Raw genomic sequence first — 24,206 nt, 5'->3', positions numbered from 1 at the left:
AGGTGGGGGTCTTTGGGTAAGGGTCCAGTTGTCAGGTCAACCGGTAATGATTTATGACCCAAGCCTGATTTATGACCCTATGTAATGATTTATGACCCTATGTCCTGTTGTAGCAGGCATGCCCATATTTGGGCTTCCGGTCAGGACATCCTGGCCTGGGGTGGGGGTCTTTGGGGTAAGTGTCAAGCTGTCAATGTCGTAAATCAAAAAAAGATCATGATTTATGACCCTATGTAGTGATTGATGCCCCAATGGTTTGTAGAATGGGGGCATGCCCATATTTGGGCTTCCGGTCAGGACATCCTGATGGTTAGGGGTGCTTTTTGGATAAGTAAGTGACCAGGTGTCATGTCAAACTGTTCCTGGATGTCTAGTGTTGGGGGTTGTTAATGAACATTTCAAAGAGGCTGGCTTTGCAGAAGCCTTATAAAGCCCCAGAACAATTCCTGTTTAAGACTGTACAAGATCTTAAGAATAACCATGGAATTTGGGATCGGTGACAAAGCAGTGATGACTGTAACAACTGAAGCGGGTCCTCGGTTGGTCCATAGAGCACGGGCCAAGTATCAACCCGCAATATATGATGCTCCAAAAAAACGTTTTTTAAATGTTTATAGAACCCAAATACCTCCATCAAATGCGCTGAAAGATCAAGTGTTGATGTCTAATGGACAGCTGTGGGGGTATCGGTTTGATTACGTGGCCTGTAGAGTGACCCTCTATACGGTAGCTGAAGGAGAAGAATATACAGACCAGACTGTAGGCTTGGAATATGGTGTTGAAGACTGGTCGGTTTTTCGCAAGGTTGTGTGTCCTGAACTGCGCCTTATCACCAAGGGGTATAGTGTGTTCACGGGCCACGAGACCCGTTGGGAAGGTACCCCTGACTCCTCAGGACGAATATTTCACAGGGTGAAAATACAAAGACAGAATGGACGTCCCTGCGGCTGCGTGGAGTTCTATATCGGCACCCAGGAAATCCGAAACCAAAACCTCAGGGAGGGGGGCCATACTGGGGATACCCGACTGCGTCTGCTTATTCCTTTTAAAAGTTGGGATGTAATGGAATTGAAAATGTTGCAGGCGTTGGATGATCTCTTTGTACAGAGCCAACAGCGGCAGAGCCTTGTTCATTTAAAGAAGTGCATAATATATACGAATCGTAAAGATTACGATGCAAAAGAGCCTCCAGAAGATACAGCGTCAGAAGAAAACTAAGTAAGCGGATGCTTTAACCACGCCCCCCCAGATACCCAATGGCCTTGTTCTACAATAAAAAGAAAAAAGCAGCCAGTTCTTCATTTCAGCATACACCATGGATCTCCAGACCATCTACGTGGACGCATCTACGTCATGGGGCCCCGAAACTAAGGACTCAATGCCTCACAGCCCTACACTCTACTCACCCCTGGCAAGACCCTCGACACCCCCTACATGTACCCAGCCTGAGGATGTGTTTGATGGGGTGGTCAGTACTATTTTTGTGGATACCATCAAGGCCTCTGTAGCTACACTTTTAGACTTGGTGATTGGCGACTATATAAGAGAAAAATGCATCGGCTGTGAGATCAATCACCCCAGCCAGCGTCGTCATCCTTGCCTATACGACCCTCCGAGATACTACTTTTTCAATCATTTTGAGGAGCTGGTGAAAAGACTGTGGTCCCGCAGGTTTATACCCTCGCTGGTCAGCGCCCTGGAGGCTATGGGTCTTGTGCCGTCTATCCCTAGAGTTTACGGGGTAACCGAGGCCTTCCTACATGAACTGAAGGAGGCAATTTTCATCCACGAGAAACTCAAAGAAATCCGACACACCCTGGTGGCCGACAACAAATACCGGGAAGCTGTGGTTGCTGATGTGGTGCTTTTCTGGCTCAATAAATCCCAAGAGACCGAGTGACATTTTGTTATTTAGACGTAAAAGCTATGGGTAACTATGTGTCTACGATGTTGGAGCGAATAAATACATTTTTTCTTTTGAGAGACCTTACAAATGTTATGCATCAGATTATTGAAAATAAAGTGAATAATGTATCGTTCTACACGACACACAATACCTGGGCTAATGTAGAGCGTTTGCTGAAAATGGAACAAATCATGAATCATGTACGACATACGGGTGGGAGTTTGCAATGGACACAAATGGTATCAAGAATTGTTGATGAGTCTGAAGAGCTAGAAGTAACTTTGGCTAAGATTTTGCATTATTTGTTTGAACCCCCATTTAATGTGAACGTGTATCATATTTGTTGTTTATATACTTATATATCCGACGTGTGTGTTTTAAAAATTCAGCGACACAAACCTGTAAATCTAAACCATATATACAGGGTGTTGCATGATGTGATTGTTGAGAAAACTGGGACTTGTATCTTGCAACAAATCCTGAATTGGTTGTATACGTAATACTTGGTGTTAAAAAAATAAAAATTCTCAAACTGAAATGTTGTCGTTATTTGAAAGTGGCTCATTAACGTTATTGTCCCTCAGAGAGGCAAGAAGGATGGCTGAACAGCTGTTGAAAAACATTTATTATAATCCCGCTAACCCCGGGTCTTATGGTGGTAAAGAGCGTTTACAGAGAGCAATAGCCGAAGAAACAGGTAGCCTGTTAAGCGATGCTAAAGTGAGTGAGTGGTTATCAGAGCAGGATGCCTATACTCTCCATAAATCTGTAAGAAAACAATTTCCAAGAAATAGAGTTTTTTCTACGCATCCCTTATCCCAATTTCAGGCGGATCTATGCGACATGCAGGCCCTTGCCGATAAAAATGATGGAAATCGCTACATGCTAACGGTTATAGATATTTTCTCTAAAGTAGCCTTTGTAAGGGTTTTAAAAAATAAGAGCGGGGCCGAGGTAACCCGGGCCTTTGACTCGATCTTGAAGGCAGGAGGAGCACCCAATAAAGTGCAGACTGATGGCGGAAAAGAATTCTTCAATAAAACATTTCAGAAGCTGATGAATAAGTATAAAATAATACATTTTGCTACAGGCTCTGATTTGAAAGCTTCGGTTGTGGAACGCTTTAATAGGACTTTGAAAGAGCGGATGTGGCGATATTTTACAGCTCACAACACCCACAGATATACAGACATAGTTCAGGATTTAGTAAACGGGTACAACCACAGCTTCCATAAGAGTATACGTATGAAGCCCTCTGACGTCTCTTCGGAAAACTCTTTTCAAGTCTTTAAAAATATGTATGGTTTGTTCCCACTTCGCCGTAAGAAAAAAATGACTTTTAAATTCCTAGTGGGTGACTTGGTTCGTATATCAAAGTTGAGGGGTGTTTTCGACAAAAAATACGAACAAGGCTTTAGCTCGGAGTTGTTTACCGTTACCGAATGTCTGCCACGCATTCCCCCGGTCTACAAATTAAAAGATTATGACGGGGATCTTATAGAGGGATCTTTTTATGAGAAGGAATTACAGAAGGTCCAGTTGGGTAAAGACAAAGTCTTTCACGTGGAGGAGATTCTAGATCAGAAGAGAGAAAAGGGTAAAAAATGGTTGCTGGTCCGCTGGAAAAACTGGCCTCAAAAGTTCAACAGTTGGGTATTGGAGCATGATGTGGTGGAGGCAACGGGGATTAATTTAAACCCCTAGTCATGATAACTAGCGCATCAGTCGCGTGTACACAGTTGGGCATCATGGAACACAGCGGCTTCTACCTGACTCTCCCCAGTAATGCGTCGGCACAGATATATCGTAATAATCAGAGTTCGAAGTATACAACCAATTTTCCAAAGCCTATAGAGTTATCAGAGGCTTGGGAAGTAGGTCTCAGCGAGATTACATACCCCCATAGTTGGTATAATATCAAAGCTAAGGACCGTGATTTTTATTGCAAAAGGTTATCGGAACCTGCAAAACTTATTAAGCTTAAAAAAGGTTTCTATAGAACCGTCGACAGGATCGTCTCAGAGTTGAATGAACACCTAACCCTGAACAAGATGGAAATATTCCTATTCTACAATCCAATCCATAAAAGGATACAAATCTCAGGGCCTGCTAACGGAGGTATAAAGACCAGCGGTAATTTATCCTACATGTTGGGGATGGGTCCCAATAAATGGACGTATGTGAACGATAAATTATTCCCATTCCCTGCGGATATACATGCAGGATTTTACAACATATTTGTGTATACCGACATCATAACCTATCAAAGGGTCGGAGACAGCTGTGTGCCCCTCCTGCGAACAGTTCATATAGACGGAAAGGATGGGGACATCGTCACTGTCAATTATGACAAGCCGCACTACGTACATGTCAGCAAGAACTATATTGAAAACATTCTGGTTGAGCTTAAAACGGATCAGAACGAAAACATTGAATTTACTTATGGTAAAACGATTGTAAAACTCCACTTTAGACCCACCAAAACCTCTCTACATATATAATATCTGTATTATATTTATAAACATAATACAAATAAAAGAGTTATGGAGCACCATCAGCTCGACCCTAACCGTTATGTTTCATACTATGTGGATCAAGTTGGTAATGGACTACCAGGATATCATGGAGCACCGACAATGTATGGTGCGGGGATAGGCGGTATATTCCGTAACCTCTTCAGGATGGTTTTACCGTTTATGAAGAGGGGCTTCAGCATAGCCAAACCACATTTAAAATCCGCGGCTAAAAATATAGTAAGTGAGGTTGTAGCCAATGCTATGACCCGAAGGGCGTCACCAGATGTGGAGCATCAAGAAGGCTCGGGGCTTATGATATTGTCTCGAAGACCAAAAAAGAGACCCCCAGGTTTAAGACGCAGGCCGGCACCTAAAAAGCGGCGGTTAACTGTTAAAAGAACCTCAGTAAGTCAAAGACGTGGTAAAGTGAGGAGGTCTGAACCAAAACAGGCTAAAAGAATACTAGGAAGTATTTTCTAAAAGAATAAGTGACATGGCTCTTTTACATCGAATGTCCTCTGAAGCTATAAAGACAGAACTCGATCTTTTCACGGCCCCGTTAACGCAGCATTCAATAGATAGATCCAGTTATGTGGAGATAGCCCCTCTCTCTGCTATTACCGATAACGGGCCTATCGAATTTTTCATACCAGGCCACGGTGACAACTATCTGGACCTCAACAACACCTTGGTGCATTTACGTCTAAAAGTGACCAAAAGAGATGGGTCTAATATTGCAGGCGATGCCAAAGTGAGTCTCATTAATTACCCCTTGGCCACCATTTTCTCCCAAGTTGATGTGACTTTGGGTGAACGCCTAATCAGTCAAAGCAGCGCCACATACCCTTATAGAGCCATCATGGAGTGTTTACTAAACTACTCCGAAGACACTCTCAAAACACAATTTAGCGCCGGGCTGTTTAGCAAGGATACTGCAGGAGCCTCTATGGAATCGACAGACCCTTCCACCGGTGCAAACAAAGGACTAGCGGCACGAGCTCGCTACTGCGCCGAATCTCGAGAGTTTCATTTGCTAGGCCCTATACACTCTGACATTTTCTTTCAAGAACGGTTACTCTTAAATTCGGTTGATTTAAGATTAAAATTAACCAGGGCCAAGGATGATTTTTGCCTGATGTCTCCCCAAGACGGGGATTTTAGTTTGAAAGTGTTGGGGGCCACCCTTTTTATTAAAAAAGTGTCTGTATCTCCGGCCGTACGCCTGGGTCACTCACATGCTTTGATGAAAGGAAATGCCCTTTACCCTCTCCAAAGAATTACCATGAAAACCTTTAGCATACCTGTGGGCAGTAGAATCTGCAGTCAAGAAAACCTATTTCTAGGCCCTTTACCTAGATATGTGGTTATAGGTCTGGTTGATCACGCCTCTAATACGGGGAGTTTAGATAAAAACCCCTTTAATTTTCAACACTTCAATGCAGAGTATGTAGCTCTCTGTCAGGACGGACGTCAGGTTCCTGCTAAGGCTTTCCAACCCCAATTTAACAACAACATATCTGTGCGAGAATTTTACAATCTATTCCTGGCTACAGGGAGGCATCTAAAAGATCTCTCTTTACCTATTGACAGAAATGATTTTGCAGAGGGTTACACGTTGTATGCTTTCAATTTATCCCCTGATGATGACACCTCAGGAAATCTGTCTGTGGTGTCCCAAGGTAACCTCAGGCTGGAAATGCGTTTCCGTACACCTTTAGCCTGTACAGTTAGCATGATTGTTTACGCATGCTCTGATTCAATCTTGGAAGTGAATGCCCGAAGACAGGTCTTAGTGGATTATTATTAAGGACCTTTGAGCAAAGACATGAATACCCAAGAGTTGGAAGGGCTCATGAGCCGCTTGATTGGAAAACAATTTTGTGGAGTGATGGCTTGTGATGAATTACCTATTGAGATATGGCCTGAGAGGCCTGCAATGTTTATTGTCAATACCCATCCTAAACACATGCCTGGTGAACATTGGCTAGCTATGACATTAGAACAGGAAGGTGGAAGAAAAATCTCAACTTTTTTTGATTCCTATGGCTTTCCCCCCGGTTTTTCACATTTCCCTAAATCTATTAAAGATTTTTTGACCCTAAACGGTTCAAAGATCTACTACAGCATCAAACAAGTGCAAGATAACCTTTCCACTACATGCGGTCACCACTGTGTATTTTACCTGTGCCAAAGAGCCCGGGGAGTTTCTTTTGAAGATGTTATGTTTCTTTATAAGGATGATTTAAGAAGTAATGATAACTTTGTATCTTGTTTTGTTAGAAAATATCAAAAGTGTTCAAATGTGTGTCGTTTAAGAACGCGTAATCAAGGCGTATGCTCACGTCATATGTTTCAAGAATGCCACAAATGTTAAATTGCTTATTTTTCAAATAAAACATTTTATTGAATTTAATCATAGTCATTCAAAAGTCATTTTCAAAAGTCTAACCACGCCGAGAGATCGGGATTAGGAAAAGGTCCTGAGACGTTCATGGGAGTAAATGAGTTAGCATCATCGCTTTCATAGGGGGACGGTGTCGTTGGGGCATCTTTAGGGGTGCTGTATCTCGTTGAAGGCTTTTGTTTTAAAGCTTGAATCTGTTGACGAAGCTTATGGTTGGGTACACCGGAGAGGGGAATGTTCAGGATTGCCAGGGCCTTAAGAAACTGACGCCAGCCGGGAGGCCTTCGGTCATCAGCAACCTTGTGGGCAGCCGTGGTACTTTTAAGTAAGTCCACCATATGGGACCCCCTAACAACAGCGCCCTGAAGTATAAACTCTCCAGAATCGTTCCAAGCAGCTAACCCCTTTGAGTCTTTTATCTTGTTCATAATGTATTTAACATTCTTCCTGTTACGTAAAGGCACATGTGTCAGTAGGTCATGCATAACTTTATCTTCAAAAGGCATTTGAGCTTCACCAGACATAGGATCTTCACTAGGTAAGATCGCCGGTACAGGCCTTACCGGGGCCTGGCTATCGTTAGGTTCGACATCTGTTAAAGGGTCCGGTAGGGAAAGTGTTAAATGGTTGGTCTCTCTCTCCCCTTGCTTTACCAGAGTCAAATATCTTTGCATTAGGTTTGTGTATTTTTGGATCTTATCATAGGGGTTCAATCCTTTTCGGTTCAAAACATCCTTCATGGCCGTATCCAAATCATTTTCAGCTGTTTGTCTGATATTTTCAGGACCCTGCATTTGATTTTTAAGTCTATCCAACTCTTGTTGTGGCACCAAGTACATTTTAGTGGCCATCACACCGCGTGTTCAACCCCCACGTCTGGCCGCAATAAGGCTGGTGATGAAGGGCACGGCTATACTGAGTAAAGGTATAAGAAAACCCCCAGACTGTTGTATACTATGTCTTTTCTTTTGAAGACTGGCCCTTTTATTGGCAAAGAGTTTGATCGCGGTCTTTTGTCTCTTTAATTTTTTCAATTGGTTCAGGGTGAGTGGAATGCGTCCTTTGAGAAGATTCAAAGCAATCTCACATAAGGCTAATATGAGATCTGAAGAACAACTACCCAAGATGGCCTTCCGTCCTTTAGCTGTAGACCCAACTAGCCTTGTCAAGAGGGGCAGGTTTCTTTTTAAACGCAGAGACATAGCGTTTACTTTTTAGGAAGGTATGCAGCAGGCCGCTCCCACGGAAACAGCCCTGTACGTAGCCTAAGGTGTTCTGGAGTATTTGCTTTTAAATCCACGATTAAATAAGAAAATGGCTCTTTGGTAGCGTCCTCATAGCTCTCCATAAAGTATGATTTCCGTCCAGGGTACATCTGCTGAGCTAGAGTGCTAATTTGCAGTTTGTCTCTAGGATTTTTAAACAATACCATGTAGTTGGCATTCAAGCTAATGGTCCGACTATTTTTACCTTGGTGAAACACATTCTGGACCAAGTAAAGCACGGACAGGTTTCTATGATGAGTATATTGGGTAAAAGCTCGTGCAATTTCGGGGTGTTCGCTACCAGCAAATAGCATATCGTCCAAAACCAGCAGATTATATTTATGTGGGGGGAGAAGTTCATCATCAGACAGAGATTCGGGTATTCCTTCAACAAACTTGATTTTTATTGTCTTCAATAATTCATCATACAGAGGTTGGTAACATGAATAACACCATACAATATTGTCAGGCTTTTGAGATAACACATGTTCAGAATTCTCTAAAATACTTTTTACAAAAAAAGTTTTACCACTGTTTGATGGGCCTGCAATTAAGGCCGAAAAGGGCAGTTTTAAACGGGGGTCAAAATCCTCGACAGCCGTCATTATATCTTAAGCTTTAAGACACACTGGGGCTTGTAGCATAAGTCAGTAGCCAAAGGGCAATGTGGTACCGTCAGGCAATAGCCGTCTCTTGTCATAGACTACCCTGAATCTTTTAGTGAGTGGGGCGTTTCTTAGATGGAACCCCTTTTTATCCCTCACTATTTTGTTGTAGGAGGTCAAAATCTCCAAGTCACTATTCTTGTCATTTACGAACCCGTCGACCAAGCGCGTGATTGATTCCAAGTTTACACGCGGGGCATTTTCGTAGTTTTGAGTCACGCCTTTGGCTTTCAACACCACGTGATTGTCTTTAGTCCTAAAAGCATAGCTTTTGGGCCCACATGAGGACCATTCTGTGATATGGTCACCCTCGGCGAGTTCACTAGTTAAACCCCCAAGATAGTTGCTAAGTGGGGGGGTCCAATCCCCCGGCTTGCTTACATAGACCACAGAGTCTGTGTCGTGGTAAAGAACCCGCCGCTGAAGCTGTTCCATGAGGGTGTACAGTTCAAGTCGGGCATAGGCTGTGGTAAATGCTGCAAGAAACACATTTACATTACCTGGGGGTAGAACCCACTTTGGGTTGCGCCGCCATTGCACCAAGGCAATGTCTTGACTCAAGAATGAAAAATGTGAAATTTCGTATTGGTCCGAAAAAACAAATTCCAAAAATTCTTCCGGGTCTTTAATGATCGAAGTTGTTAGCATATTGCTTCTCTGCGCTAACTTCCCCCAAAGGGAGTTCAAGTACAATTTCGAAACATTTCTTTTGGTTTTGTTGACCTGTATTCTGTCAGGGTCAAGAAGTATGCCTTCTCTGTCATGGTAGTCTTGAATGTACTTCTCTTTACTTTCTTGATCTGTGACCGATGCTGGATAGCCTGAAGCCATCTGCTTGCATCTCAAGAAGGTCTTGATGTACTCTTTAAAAAGTGTGTCTGATTTCCTGGAAAAGTTCCACACTTCAAAGATTTTGGCCACACGATACCCCTTCTCCAAAGCCTTAGAGAATTCAGCGGTGACCCAGACACCTGTCAGGGCTCTTTCTTGATCTGAGTGATCACATGGGTTTTCCTGGTTGTTGTTTTCACAGCATGTGCGACAAAGGGGAAAGAAAAGTTTTCCTTTAGACCCCTTGTAAGGCAGCACAGGTATAAACAGACCCCTAGGAGGGTAGACAGTCGCTTTGATTAAACCAAAATAATTTTGGGGTTCGTCAAAGTCGCTGTGAATAATTTCAGGATGCCCTATAGGATAGCATGAGGAACTCATTACATGAGGATATAGGGATGTAAAATCTACATAGCCTATTGTCTCGTCGGGTTGAGCTACATAACGCAATGTCAAAGCATTGGTCCTGCCTCCAAACAAGGCCTGTCTCGGTTCCAGGGGCTCTGGAGGGTCATATTGGGTAAGGAAGGCCTGAACATGAGGATCCGCCTTTTTCAGGGCTGTCCATTCGTGTTCCCACAAAACCACAACTTTTAACCCGTATGTAGCCTTTAAAGAATTCAGTTTGTCTTGAAACTCTTGGTACATTTCCCCAAAAGTCTTTTGGGTTAGGACACACATGGCCTGGGGGACAAAGCATAATTTACAACCGTGGAAGAAACAACCGTTGTACTCATACACTGTCTCAACACCGTCAATCTGTGTGTATCCATCTACATGGTAAGGCCCAAAAGCCTTCTCCCCCCGATTCAAAGCATGTTGGATAAAAACATTTTTATCCTGGGCTAGGTACTCCAACCATTGAATGGAGCCACTAGAGTAGGCCTTGAATTGTCGTCGGTAGTTGTCTGGCGATGGGATCGCTATAGATGCTGGAGTTAGATAGTGTGTACGATAGGTTTTCATGCACGCGGATGCAATAGTTGTACAGCTCCAGGGGTCAATGCCTGCATCTTTGATTACCTCTTCTCTGAATCTGAGGCATCCTTCACGTAGTATAACCACGTCATTGTCACAGTATGATTCCATCTCTTTATGAAAATCAAAAGTTCCATGTCTTACTGTCTCGTACCACGTCATGAATTTCTCACGCTCTTTGGTAGACATTTGATCACAACCGTACATTTCGGGGGCTGGATAAGCTCCTATATAATGTAGATTCTCCTCAGATGTGAAGAAGTGGGGGAAATAGCCTTTGACCGAGTTTTCAAAACCCAAGGCCTCTGGCATTTGAGCCAATCTCATGGGTAAGAAGCTTAAGCTGTCAATGTATCTCTGTTTAAAGGCGTGGTCAACAAAACATAAGATTTTACTCCCTTGAGCAATGACACTGGGCGCCACGCCTTGCTGTATCAAAGGGTTCAGAAGCAGATAGGAGTCATAGGCTCGCGCATTGTGAGCTATAAACGTGAAGTTTCTGTACTGGGCCTTTCTAAAATGTTTTAGAAAGAGTCGGGCGCAATCGGGCCCCTCGGCCGACCACTTTTCACCGGTGAAAGTCATGGTAGATACAAAAATAGGCAAGTGAACCCCTGATTGCTGATTTGTCTCAAAATCATAAAAAACATATTTCTCTGTATGTTCATCTTCAGCCAAGGGCTGAATGTAACACTCATGTGTTACTTCTTGAACAACTTCTGCGTCTCTGCTTTTCAAGGGCCCTTTACAGATTGGGCAATGTATGATTCCACAAACATGGGGTTTAGGGCTGTCTATTTTAAGGTTGTAATTGCAATGACATTTTGGACATTTCTTGTTAATGTCACAAATGCTTACAGATTTACAGGCCTTGGGGTGCCATGTTTCAGTTTTGTGTTTTTCGTAACAGTAGGCCGAACGACATGTGCGGTGACAATCCTCACAGGGTGTCAAGTTTAGCGGTTGCATAGGGCAATGTTTATCCAGACATACTGAACAGTTATAACGGCACGAGTGCCCCCCCTTGCGGGTGTAGCCGGTATGACAGGCTGGACAGACATATGGGGCGCCTAAAAATGCTGTGATGTTAGTTACGGCATAGTAATGCTCATTTTGCACATAAAAGTACATAGTCTTAGGGTGTGGCTCTTGTATATTTTGGAACTTCAAGAGAGCGTCATTAGCCCTGCTGTGGTACAAAACCACAATCTTGATATTCAGAAAGTTTTCAAATTTGCCTATGTCTGAGAAAGCCACAGCCTCCTGTATACCTAAACCCACAGCCTTTTGTAGCTCTTGAGCTTTCTGTAACGCTTCGCGCTCTGTACATCCTGGGCTGAGTAAGTGGGCCAAACCTATGGCAAAGCATAGCTTATTACCATGATTGTGAACGATTATGAGGTAGGCCTTTTTATTGCTTATGATTTCGGACTGCATCAGGCTATCGAGTTTACGTCTCTGCCCGCCGCCCCCTTGTGGTGGCCGGACTAATTGTACTACAAGTTCGAGGGTCCTATCTGCTAGCACGTTTAAATTTGACTGAACAAGGCGTTCTAGCAGGTTAACAAATTGTTCAAGATCTGCTTCACCCCTATTTAAAATAAGCGACACACGGCTCTGCAGACTGTCTCCAAAAATTTCCAACTGTAAGGTATCCCTTGGTTGGCTATAAGCTCTAACTCTATCTACCAGTTCATTCAAAGTGTCCATAAGCATTACGTAAAACACAGCATATTCCCGAATCTGACCCCCCCATGCGAAATTGAAAAACTGTCGAACCTCAATATTGTGGAATTTATTTCGATACAAAACATGTTCACTGCGATCAAGACCATCCCCATCCTGATTTGCTAGACAATTGTCCAACTGTTCAAAAACATCGTATTGGGTTTCAGACTCTTCAGACATGGGTGTTAAAGGCTGGCTTAGAGGTGTAGGTGGTGCAGAATTAAACCTAGGGCTTTCGTTCTGTACATTGTGATCAAGACCTTCCCGCTCCAGATTTGATAGACATTTGTTCAGCTGTTCAAAAACATCGTATTGGGTTTCCTCTTCGAACAAGGGTGTTAAAGGATGGCTTAGAGGTGTAGGGGGTGCAGAATTAAACCTTGGGCTCTCGTTCATCTGGGTAATTAAAGATATGATTGATTCGGGTATCTGTGATAACCTGTTTTCATCTGCAGACCCTGACTCATTCATACGTGTAATAATTTCAATGAGTTCGGAGGGAATCTGGGATAATAGGTTTTCATCTATAGCCCCTATGTCAATTAGCCCAGAATCATTCATATGGTTAATTATATCTTGGAGCTCTGTAGGGATTTCCGCTAAGAGGGTTTCAATTGTCTCGCTTAGGTCTATAGGGGGCGCCATTTCTCTACTTAAGGATGTGTGTGCTTGTGTTTTTTTTTTTTACATATGTGTTTTTTAACGGAGGTATTTGCTTGTTTTAACCCTACTGTTGTTTAACATGCGGGGAAGCTCTCTACGCCAGAATGACACATCCTGATTGTATTGATGTTCGAATAGAATACCCATACGACGTTGAAGTAAAGCCTTTCGTGATTTTAAACCCTGTGTAAAAGCCTTGAAAAGCACGGCTTGGTCTATTTCACAAGAGGCTGTTGCCCCACCAGAATTGGCCGCTTCAATAAGGTTGGCCACTTCACAGAACATCAAATCGTCTACCTCAGAAATGTCATTTAAAACTTTGAAATCATCAGGCTTCGCTGTTCTGGTGACTGGGGTCTTTGGCGCCTCTTCGGGATCTAGATGTGTAGCTTCTTGGATGTCTTTATAAGCCGGCGAGGAGTCTGCATTAAAAAATAATACATACAGAAAAATAGGTTATTAACCCTAAAATATGTTTGATAAAAATGTAAAATACATTTCAGATATAAGCCTATATATTAACAATACATTAATTAAATACCTCGGCTTTTTTGAAGAGGGCTGTTCTGAAGAAGCTCTGAGAACTCGGGAACATGTCTTTGGGCAACCCTAATTATAGCATCTGCCTGGTCTGTAGCTTGTGAGCCTGAAAGTAAAAAAAAAAAAAAAACACCATTAGTCCATGTTTAAACATATTCAGGCATAAAAATAAAATATATATATAAATGATAATTGATTCATACCTTGTCCTTGTAACGCTGTCTCGTGAATACCCTCCCAGTAGTATTGTTCGGGTGAAGCGGACCTGTGGATCTGGGCCCTGATTGTCCGTTGGTGTTTAATAGGGGGCGTCCAACGGTCCTGGGTCAGGGGAGTTGACAGGCCGTTTAAAGTCTCTGTTTGCGGCTTGTGTGTAAATACATCCTGGGAGTAGGGCACAATTGTCTCGTAGGCATATCCTTCACAGAAACCGTGTAGACTCCCTATGGCACCCGTTCTAGGATGTATTTCAGCTGTAAACACATAAAATAACTTTTAATATAAGATGCCTACACTTTTTGTTTTTAAGGTATAAATATTCTTACGGAATTCTTGAATCTTACTTACTACAATTCAGGGTCGGCGTTGGGATGTAAACAATTTGTTCCGGAGACCCTACGGCCGGTTCGAGTTCAGTTATATCTCGGAGAATCTGAGTGAAGGTTTGAGAATCTAAAAAAACATTAGATAATATTAAAGCTCTAATCATTTTAGCTAATATTGACATTTTATACGTTAAGAATCCGGGCCCTAAGGCCTGTTTAATATTTCTATAACATACAACGTTTTCAAACAATTCCCAAGAACAAACAAATCTAATATATAGCATATGTAAATATTTATTTCAAGAACTAACCTTGAGAAATATCCATGAGGAGGGTTTTTACCAGATGATCTTTTTTAACGGGGTCCGTCCGATAACTATTCCTGGGGGAATGCTGTAGGGTAAATGCGCGAAAACGAAGCTAACAGGGGGACCTGTTTTGCTTAGCTTTTGTAGCCGTATGACTCGCGTGGTGTCGTATTTTTTCGCGCTAAAACCGCCTCAAAGTTATCTTTGAAGCCTAAGACATGTGGTTCAAACACCTGCCATTTGGTTCAAACATAGGGTATTGGGGGGTGTCTAAACATTAGGTATCTTTTTGATATTCTAAAATCTCCGGGGGCTAGCATCTAGATGCTGGGGGTGGGGAGGTCTCGACATCGCTGGGCTGAATGACTTTTAGGCATCTGTTTTGCCAGATAGTGTAAACCTTGGTTTCAAACGACCCCCATGCATAGAGAGCCTTGAGCGCAGATGCAAGGGTATTTTTTTAACAAACACACCCGACCCTTTTTTCTCTGTTTTTGAAACACACACACACACACACACGCGCGCACATTGCGCAAGTTTTTTTCTCAGGGACCGACTGCGCTAAGAGTGAACAAACGCGAGAGTTCCTGACATGGTAAGATTCTGATTTTAAAACCATTTATTTCATTCAAAATATTTAGTACATACATTTTATAGCCTTACATTATTAAGGTATTTTACAATGCCGTTCTTACAGATCCAGGGATCTGATGCAACCACCCCCCATTGTCAGTGTCCAGTTGGTCATCAAAATGCCGGGATCTCTTGCCAGGCTCAGCAACACTTGGTAAGTTTTCACTCCAGGGGTAGATCCGACGTCTGGCCTTTTGGTCTTGACTCTGTCTCAAGGAAAGCCTCGCCCAGCGCTGTAACTGTTCACCATTTTGGAAGAGAATGTCCAGCTTATTCATAAGGGTTATGAAAATTGGATAATCCACCCATTTAAAACTAAACACAGGAATAAAAAAGTTTACATGTTTGCGTGCTCTGGAAGCTACAGGAGAATTGACAGACTTTGTAGCATTAGACTTATCATAAAGGTCACAGGCTAAAATTGTCACTTTGTTGTCAGGGCTATAGTCCATTGAAGCAATTCTTAGAGCCTTGAGATCACTGCGGCCGCAGACCTGTTCTTCCAAAGCATATCCTGGCACATTTGTACCACTCAGGACCTGTTCAATTTTACAAAGCGCCAGCCTGATGTTTAGCCATTCTCTCATCCCCAGAGCCGGGGGAAAACTCCCAGGTTTTGCCTGATAAAGGGGTTTGGGTCCACTGTCTGTGAATATCTTTACCGTAGAATCCTCCGGGTGGAATATGTAAGACATGTGGCCCTCACTCGTACCCAAAAATCCTTTAAAACATTCTGGAGCTTCACACAGAACTTTTTCAAGGCTTTGGTCACTGGGTTCATGACAAGCCGTGCATAACATCCCTAAAATTGGCATAGGTGTCATTTTTGTTTAATATTCAGGGGGGTTATCATGTACAGGCTTAAACAGGTATTGTTCAGCCGCTTTATAAGGGGCATTAACCACCCCCAAACCGTGAGAAACAGGTTGACCTGACACCTGGTCACTTACTCAACCCTACCCCCCTAACCACCACGATGTCCTGACCTGAAACCCAAATATTGACATGCACCCTTCTACATGACATAGGGTCATAAATCATTACATAGGGTCATAAATCAGGCTTGGGTCATAAATCATTACCGGTTGACCTGACAACTGGACCCTTACCCAAAGACCCCCACCTAACCATCAGGATGTCCTGACAGGCAGCCCCTTAGGTTCACATAGCGGTCACATAGGTTCACATAGGGTCATCCATCAAATTTTGACGTGTGACATCTACTTTAATCTCTCTGGAATAGCGAGATTTGACATATTGTGTGTATTTATTTATTTACTGAACACATTTCTGTGTCAATTCTTGCACATAAAAAAAAAATACTTACTTTTGAGTTCGCTAGCTGGACATGCAAACACTGCCAATGTGTACCATCTCTGCTAATCACGTCTGCCAATCACGTTCTCAGTAGCTAAGTGAGTAAACACAGCTGGTGACAGCTCGAAGGAGATCTCTGTCCGACAAACTGCTTTCAGGTAAAGTGTTATACCATCAATGCAAGCTGCAAAATGACTATCAACTTAGGATGCTTCAACGTTGGTTAAGTAGCTAGCTAGCTGGAGCAGATCGCTTTATAACTAGCATGTCATAAAGGTACAGAGAGCTTTAGCTATCAGTTTATTCCAAGTAATCGTTTAAGAATGCAAAAAGCTATAGAACAAGTAGTGTAAAGCTAACACAATACAGTCATCAGGGCAAGACCCATTAATTTCATTCATACTGACACATGCTACATTATCCCTGTCAATAGTTGGAGTAGGATGATTGCAGAGAACTCGGCTTCTATCCTAGTAGCCTAGTTATGTTGTCATTATTTAGACTGCCAGGATGTTTATTTCTGGCTCATAAACTACAATCCTTTGCTGTTAAAATATTTTTTATTCATTCTTGTCTCTCACTTTTGTCTCCCATGATCTATTCAGCTCTCCATGTGTCCTGCTACCAGAGATATCAACCAAGTGCTATTCACCAAGCATGAATTGATTCATTCACCTGTGAGGAGACTACAGGTCCGCGTTCAACACCGTAGTCCCCTCCAAGATCGTCACCAAGTTCGGGACCCTGGGACTGAATACCTCCCTCTACAACTGGATCATGGACTTTCTGACGGGCCGGCCCCAGGTGGTGTGGGTGGGCAACAACACCTCCGCCACACTGACCCTCAACCCCAGGGGTGCGTGCTTAGTCCTTTCCCGTACTCCCTGTCACCCACGACTGTGTGGCCACGCATGACTTCAAGTTTGCTGACGACACGACGGTGGTAGGCTTGATCACTGACGGTGATGAGACAGCATACAGGGAGGAGGTCAGAGGCTTGGCATTGTGGTGACAGAACAACAACCTCTCCCTCAATGCCAGTAAGACCAAGGAGCTGATCGTAGACTACAGGTGAAAGATGGAACAGCACGCCCCCATCCACATCGACGAGGCTGTAATGGAGCGGGTCGAAAGCTTCAAGTTCCTTGGCTTCTACAGCACAGCACAGCACTGACTCGGTCACGAGTCATGAAGGCAGTCAAATTCCACATGACCGTTTAGTCATGGTCATTGGGCTTTTCCAAGTTCTGATGCTGCTGATGGTCATTAGCAGCCTACCAAACTTGCTAACTGCCTGGTACTCAGCACTTTATTGTCCCTCTAATCACTCTGACATTAATACAAATATATTCGAAAATCAAACACTTGAGCCCATGAGCTCATGTTGCACAACATTTCAATTAGCTATGCAATTGCGAGAGAAAACAGAGTGATGCCTCTACTGAAAAGATGGAGGATCAGCTTTCTATAGGATAGGCCTACGATATTTAATTTTTCAATTTTCCTAATATTAAGCACATTGCTTATCTTTACAACAGGAGTATAGCCTACCTGGCATGAAAATGAACCACGGGAAAAGCGTCCTCCATTCGCTATTTAAGTGCATAGATGACATGTATTTTTTCCCGCTGCCCCTGTTTCGAGACAGGTGCGTGATAATGGTCCATTCTAAATCAAAACAAATTTCACACATACCGTATATTATTTAGTACAGTATATGTAAGACAAGATTAAATTGTCTGATGGGTGACAATATTAGCCTATCACTTGTGAATGATATATTATCACTTGTGAATGATGCCCAGCATAAGAAGCAATTACTTTTTTTGCAACTTTTTCTAATCATAGTCGCACACCTCATGTAGCCTAGCCCGTAGGCCTATATGTTTTAATAAGGTTTGTATCACAACTAAAGTTGCCAAATAAATACTTAAAATGAAGCACATTAATACGCTTTACAAAGGGTGTAGAGCCTAACTGACATACATAAGAGGCATGTGAGTTTCAAGTTTGGGGAAGATAATTGCCACCATAAAAATGCACCTTTATAATAAAAGTACATGCACAATCGCAATACATGCACAATCGCATTTGTGGTCACTTTTGATAATGGTGTTTTCCCGCTAATGGAACATTTGCGCTTAAAGCCTCCTACAGTGTGCACATTGCTGCTCTTATAATGTGAAGAAATAGCCTAATAGTTTATCAACATTTAATCTAAAAGTTCTGATCTGTTGCGTTAGCCTCATTGCATAAAAAAGTTTTTTTTGATGCTTGTGATAGTATTAATTTGGGATCTATTGCATCCCACAACCGTCCCAGACTATGTTTGGAATATTTTTTTCCTCACACAGAATAGAATCGGTCAACTTTTGTACTATGGGGGATAGTAGATTGACATAGACTAGTGCTTTTGCTGTTCGTTAGGCCTACTCATCTCGTTGGCTGACGAAAAGTAAATGTGGACAGTTCTTCCAATATCTTCAATATGCACCTCGGAATTGGATAAGGACGGGCATAGTTGCGTCCCCGATGTGTCGGTCTTCAAATCAAATCAAACTTTATTTATCACATGCGCCGAATACAACAAGTGTAGACCTTACCGTGAAATTCTTACTTACAAGCCCTTAAACCTTTTCTCAATAGGGGGTGCTGTTTTCACTTTGTAAAAATTTCCCAAATTAAACTGCCTCGTACTCAATTCTTGCTCGTACAATATGCATATTATTATTACTATTGGATAGAAAACACTCTCTAGTTTCTAAAACCGTTTGAATTATATCTGTGAGTAAAACAGAACTCAAGTTGGAGCAATTTTCCTGTGAGGAAGTGAGAAATCTGAAATCAGACAGGCTGTTCTGGGGTCAGTTTATTAATTTGCATGTCTTCTATTGGTCGAGATGCACTGCATACGCCTTCCCCTAGATGTCAGCAAATAGTGAGAATTGGAATGGTGTTGCTAGGCAGATCTGAGCCCATATAAAGGGTTTTGGAACGTGGGGTGCAGTCTTTTCAACATTCGCCATGACGCAAGACAGACCTCAGGATGGCGTTCTGGAAAGCTACCGTTATAGGCCTTAGATATATCCGGCTCTGATTTTATTCGATCTAGGTGTTAAAGACATCATAATGTTGTTATTTTAAACCGAGTTATATCAGTTTATATCAGTATATTGCGATTTTCGGATATTTCTTTGTGTTGCGTTCTAGTGAGTTGGGCACGTCTGGGCCACATGGCTAATGTTTACTGCTAATTCCAAAGTTGAAGGCGACAATCTACAACCGAGCAACGATTCTTTTGGACAAAGGACAACTTGCCCAAGATTCTGATGAAAGCTCATCAAAAAGTAAGAACTATTTATGATGTTAATTCGTTGTTCTGTTGAAAGATGTAAAACTCATATTCCGCCATTAATTTCGGTGCGGTCTCGCTTTAACGCACGCTGTATGTCATAGTAACGTTAATTTAAAAAATCTAACACAGCGGTTGCATTAAGAACTAATGTATCTTTCATTTGCTGTCCAACCTGTATTTTTTAGTCAAGTTTATGATTAGTTAATGATTAGATTAGGTGCCTCTCCCAAGATTTCTCCCGACATTTTGTTGGCAGCTTGGCTACTATTCTCATTGTATAACCACGATTTGTGACGCTAAATATGCACATTTTCGAACAAACTCTATATGTATTGTGTAATATGATGTTATAGGACTGTCATCTGAAGAAGTTTGAGAAGGTTAGTGAAAAAATTAATATATTTTGCTGGTTTATTCGTTATCGCTATTGTTGGCTTGAATCAATGCTGTTGTGTGGTTGGCTATTGTAGTAAGCTAATATAATGCTATATTGTGTTTTCGCTGTAAAACACATAAAAAATCTGAAATATTGGCTGGATTCACAAGATCTTTGTCTTTCATTTGCTGTACGCTGTGTATTTTTAAGAAATGTTTTATGATGAGTATTTAGGTAATTCACGTTGGTCTCTGTAGTTATTCTAGTTGCTTTGGTGAGAGTTGTGATGGTGGCTGCAATGTAAAACTATGATTTATACCTGAAATATGCACATTTTTCTAACAAAACATATGCTATACAATAAATATGTTATCAGACTGTCATCTGATGAAGTTGTTTCTTGGTTAGTGACTATTTATATCTTTATTTGGTCGAAATTGTGATAGCTACCTATGCAGGAAAAAAATGGTGGGAAAAAAAAGTTGTGTCTTTTGCTATCGTGGTTAGCTAATAGAAATACATATTGTGTCTTCCCTGTAAAACATTTTAAAAATCAGAAATGATGGCTGGATTCACAAGATGTGTATCTTTCATCTGGTGTCTTGGACTTGTGATTTAATGATATTTAGATGCTAGTATTTACTTGTGACGCTATGCTAGGCTATGCTAGTCAGCTTTTTTACTGATGGGGGTGCTCCCGGATCCGGGATTGTGATGAAGTAGAAGTTAACCAACAGTGCAGTTCAAGAAGAGTTAAGAAAATATTTACCAAATAAACTAAAGTAAAAAATGATAAAAAGTAACACAATAACATAACAATAACGAGGCTATATACAGGGGGTACCGGTACCGAGTCAGTGTGCGGGGGTACAGGTTAGAGGTAATTTGTACATGTAGGTAGGGTTGAAGTGACTATGCATAGATAATAAACAGTGAATAGCCTGTGAGAAAGACCCGATCACATGATGGAAAGCCATGTGAGTGAGATGAGAGCTGCTTCAGAGCAGGCAGCATTTAGGGAGAATGGCTGCAAAAGGCATGGATTTTTTGGGGGTGCATTATGTCCACACAAAGGGGATGCCACCGGGAAATTCGAGGCATTATCAAGTGCTTCTCAAATTGTGAATGAGAGACTGACAAAGTGTGTACAGCCTGCGCAAAAAAAACAGAGCAGAGCTCATGCCTTTCAAGTGACTTTTTTCAAATCATCATTAGAGTTGCATCATGAAGCCATACAATGAATAAAAAATCAAAACATATAGCCCATCATTTGTAGAACAAATAAAGTTACATTAGTAACCCTAAATTAAGCATAAAGGAGTGCCTATTTCTTTGTTAACCGCTCAACATGGATTACATGGATTTATTTGACTTTTTAAAATTATTGATTTTCCAAAGGTCAGCTTCATGTGTGGAAGCCAGGAGATGATAAATGTGTTTCTGTTAATTAACGGTTAACCTCTACGGGACTGGGATGGTTGAGCTAACGTGCGCTAATGTTATTAGCATGACAGTTATAAGTAACAGCAAACTTTCCAGGACATAGACATGTCTTATATGGGCAGAAAGCTTAAATTCTTGTTAATCTAACTGCACTGTCCAATTTACAGTCGCTATTACAGTGAAAAAATACCATGCTATTTTTTGAGGAGAGTGCACAACAACAAAAAACGTATCACGGCAACTGGTTTGATACATTCACCTCTGAAGGTAAATAATGTACTGACATTCGGTAAACTTGCTCGATTTGTCATCCTGAGAGTCCAAGAGATAAAATGTAGCATAGTTTTCTTTGATGAAATCTATTTTTATATTCAAATGTAGGAACTGAGTTCTACAGTTTGAACCCCTGCTGTCTCTGGCTCCACACCCACCCCACCCGGCCATCTAGATGTGTGAAAGTTAGTGTATAAGCTAATGATGCATCATGACCTTCCTGGGAGTGTGTGAACTTTAATTTTGTATTACTATATAATTTTTGTATGTTCTCTATAGTTATGTACTTGAAAATGTATCAATTGACCAATTTGGCACATTTGGGCAGACTTGATTGCAATGCTCCACTGGATCAATCTGAAACTTTTCACACACACTGCTGCCATCTGGTGGCCAAAATCTAAATTGAGCCTAAACTGCAATATTATAGTATGGCCTTTCTCTTGCATTTCAAAGATTATGAATAAATAAATAAATAGAAAACGCATGTTTTTCTGTTAGTATTGTATTTGACCAGATCTAAGGTGTTATATTCTCCTACATTCATTTCACATTTCCACAAACTCCAAAGTGTTTCCTTTCAAATTGTATCAAGAATATGCATATCCTCCTTGCTTCAGGTCCTGAGCTACAGGCAGTTAGATTTGGGTGTCATTTTAGGTGAAAATTGAAAAAAAGGGTACGATCCCAAAGAGGTTTTAATTACCGTGAGACCGACAGTTACTTGCTTGACAATCACCGGCTGACGAAATTTCGTGACCGCCACAGCCCTAGTCCACACACACCGGCACAGTCGTGAAGAGGACACGACAGAGCCTATTCCCCCTCAGGAGGCTGAAAAGATTTGGCATGGGCTATCGGATTCTCAAAAAGTTCTACTGCTGCACCAACGAGAAAATCTTGACTGGATTTATCACTGTTTCGTATGGCAAATGCACCGCCGTCGACCGCAAAGCGCTACAAAGGGTGGTGCAGGTGACCCAGTCCATCACTGGGGCTGAGCTTCCTGCCATACAGGACCTCTATTTCAGGCAGTGTCAGAGGAAGGCCCGAAAAATTGACAAAGACTTCAGCCACCCAAGCCATAGACTGTTCACTCTGCTACCGGCAAACGGTACCAGAGCATCAGTTCTCGCCACAACAGGCTCAGATTTACTGAATATTAAGTACATGAAATTCAAACATTAATTTCCCAACTGCTTTTTCTATAATTCTGCAGGTTTTCACCATTCTCAGTGAGATCCAAATGTATTTCTCAATACATCAAACATGCACCAAGGTTATTTGGTAGCTGCTAACAACTGGGATCTCACAGTCTGGTTTAGAATCTTATTGCAGAGCACGTTGTACAAATTTAGCCCAGCTGTTTTTAGAGAAGATTGTATTGCAAGGTCGAGTATACTGTATGTGTAGGCTATGCCATATGTGTTATGTACTGTAGCTGTACTGTAATTTTTAAACCTTTTTTTCTTTAGCATACATGACACACATCTTTCTATCTCCATTACTTTATTTAGGTTTCCATGCAAATATGATTTAATGTTATTTTATCCTGCAAATAGCTAGTTACTTCAAATTAGACATACAGTAAAATCATGAAATAGTTAAATTCACTGGCAGAGATTAATGAAACGCACACAAATAAAATGGGTCAAGATGTGTTAATTTTGAACATTAGTAAAGGTATCATTTATTATGGTCACTGAATAGCTAGCAGGCAAATTGACACAGTAGCATTAGCTAGCTAGGCTAGTCAGCTTTCAGAAAATTGGCTAAATGGTCAACACAGTTACCTCTTCAAGACAGTTCTAATTGCATGCTGCATATCTCAAGTGCACTCAAACAGATATTGATCTTATTTTAGTCTTTTAGATGTAATCCTCTTCATCACACACAGCAGCTCACGACTTCATGTCAGCCTGTGTTTACATCGTAGGTAGAAGCAGGCCATTTCGCTGACTTCTTCACGACGTGTATGTATAGGAGTTCTGATTGGTTCTAAGTTCAGCAGTTCTGCAAAGTTACCTGAGCAGACAGTGTCAGAATAAAAGTTTCCTGAGAAAACGTGCAAGGTAAAGAACAAGACCGGCACATTGTTAAAGCGCCCAATTCATCGCTTTATTGACAACGTTTCAATCCGAAATGGATCATTGTTAGGTCAAAACAAACAAACTGAGTGGTCACATCCCAAAATAGACACATTTCACCTCACATGACCATTACGCACATAGTGCATGGTGGGTGAAAAGCAGTTTGTGTGGCTATAATAATTTGATATCAATGAAATGGGCACAAAATAATATACAGCACCAGTCAGAAGTTTGGACACACCTACTCATTCAAGGGTTTTTCTTTTTTGATATTACTATTTTGTACATTGTACAATAATAGTGAAGACATCAAAACTATGAAATAACCCATGGAATTATATAATAACCAAAACAGTGTTCAAAAAATACA

The 24,206-nt window shown here is 41.6% G+C and overlaps 1 protein-coding gene across 1 annotated transcript; it reads right to left on the bottom strand.

Moving 5' to 3' along the window:
• Positions 1-12,457: 12,457 nt before the first annotated feature.
• On the bottom strand, positions 12,458-14,356 carry LOC120057839. The gene is made up of 4 exons (XM_039006302.1): positions 14,064-14,356; positions 13,700-13,969; positions 13,498-13,602; positions 12,458-13,378 (listed from the first exon to the last, which is right to left on the bottom strand). Exons 1-4 carry the CDS (start codon positions 14,323-14,325, stop codon positions 12,993-12,995), a joined length of 1,023 nt encoding a protein of 340 aa, XP_038862230.1. The 5' UTR covers positions 14,326-14,356; the 3' UTR covers positions 12,458-12,992.
• Between the last annotated feature and the right edge of the window lie 9,850 nt (positions 14,357-24,206).

Source organism: Salvelinus namaycush, chromosome 13 (genome assembly GCF_016432855.1).
Source record: "Salvelinus namaycush isolate Seneca chromosome 13, SaNama_1.0, whole genome shotgun sequence".
NCBI classification, from domain to species: domain Eukaryota; kingdom Metazoa; phylum Chordata; class Actinopteri; order Salmoniformes; family Salmonidae; genus Salvelinus; species Salvelinus namaycush.
This window is presented reverse-complemented; position numbering and strand designations above follow the sequence as displayed.

Coding starts and splice junctions, on each gene's coding strand:
- LOC120057839 (XM_039006302.1), bottom strand. CDS start 14,325: ATGCTATATATTAGATTTGTTTGTTCTTGGGAATTGTTTGAAAACGTT. Junction 13,970..14,063: donor AACGCCGACCCTGAATTGTA/GTAAGTAAGATT, acceptor ATGTGTTTACAG/CTGAAATACATCCTAGAACG. Junction 13,603..13,699: donor GACAGCGTTACAAGGACAAG/GTATGAATCAAT, acceptor TTTTACTTTCAG/GCTCACAAGCTACAGACCAG.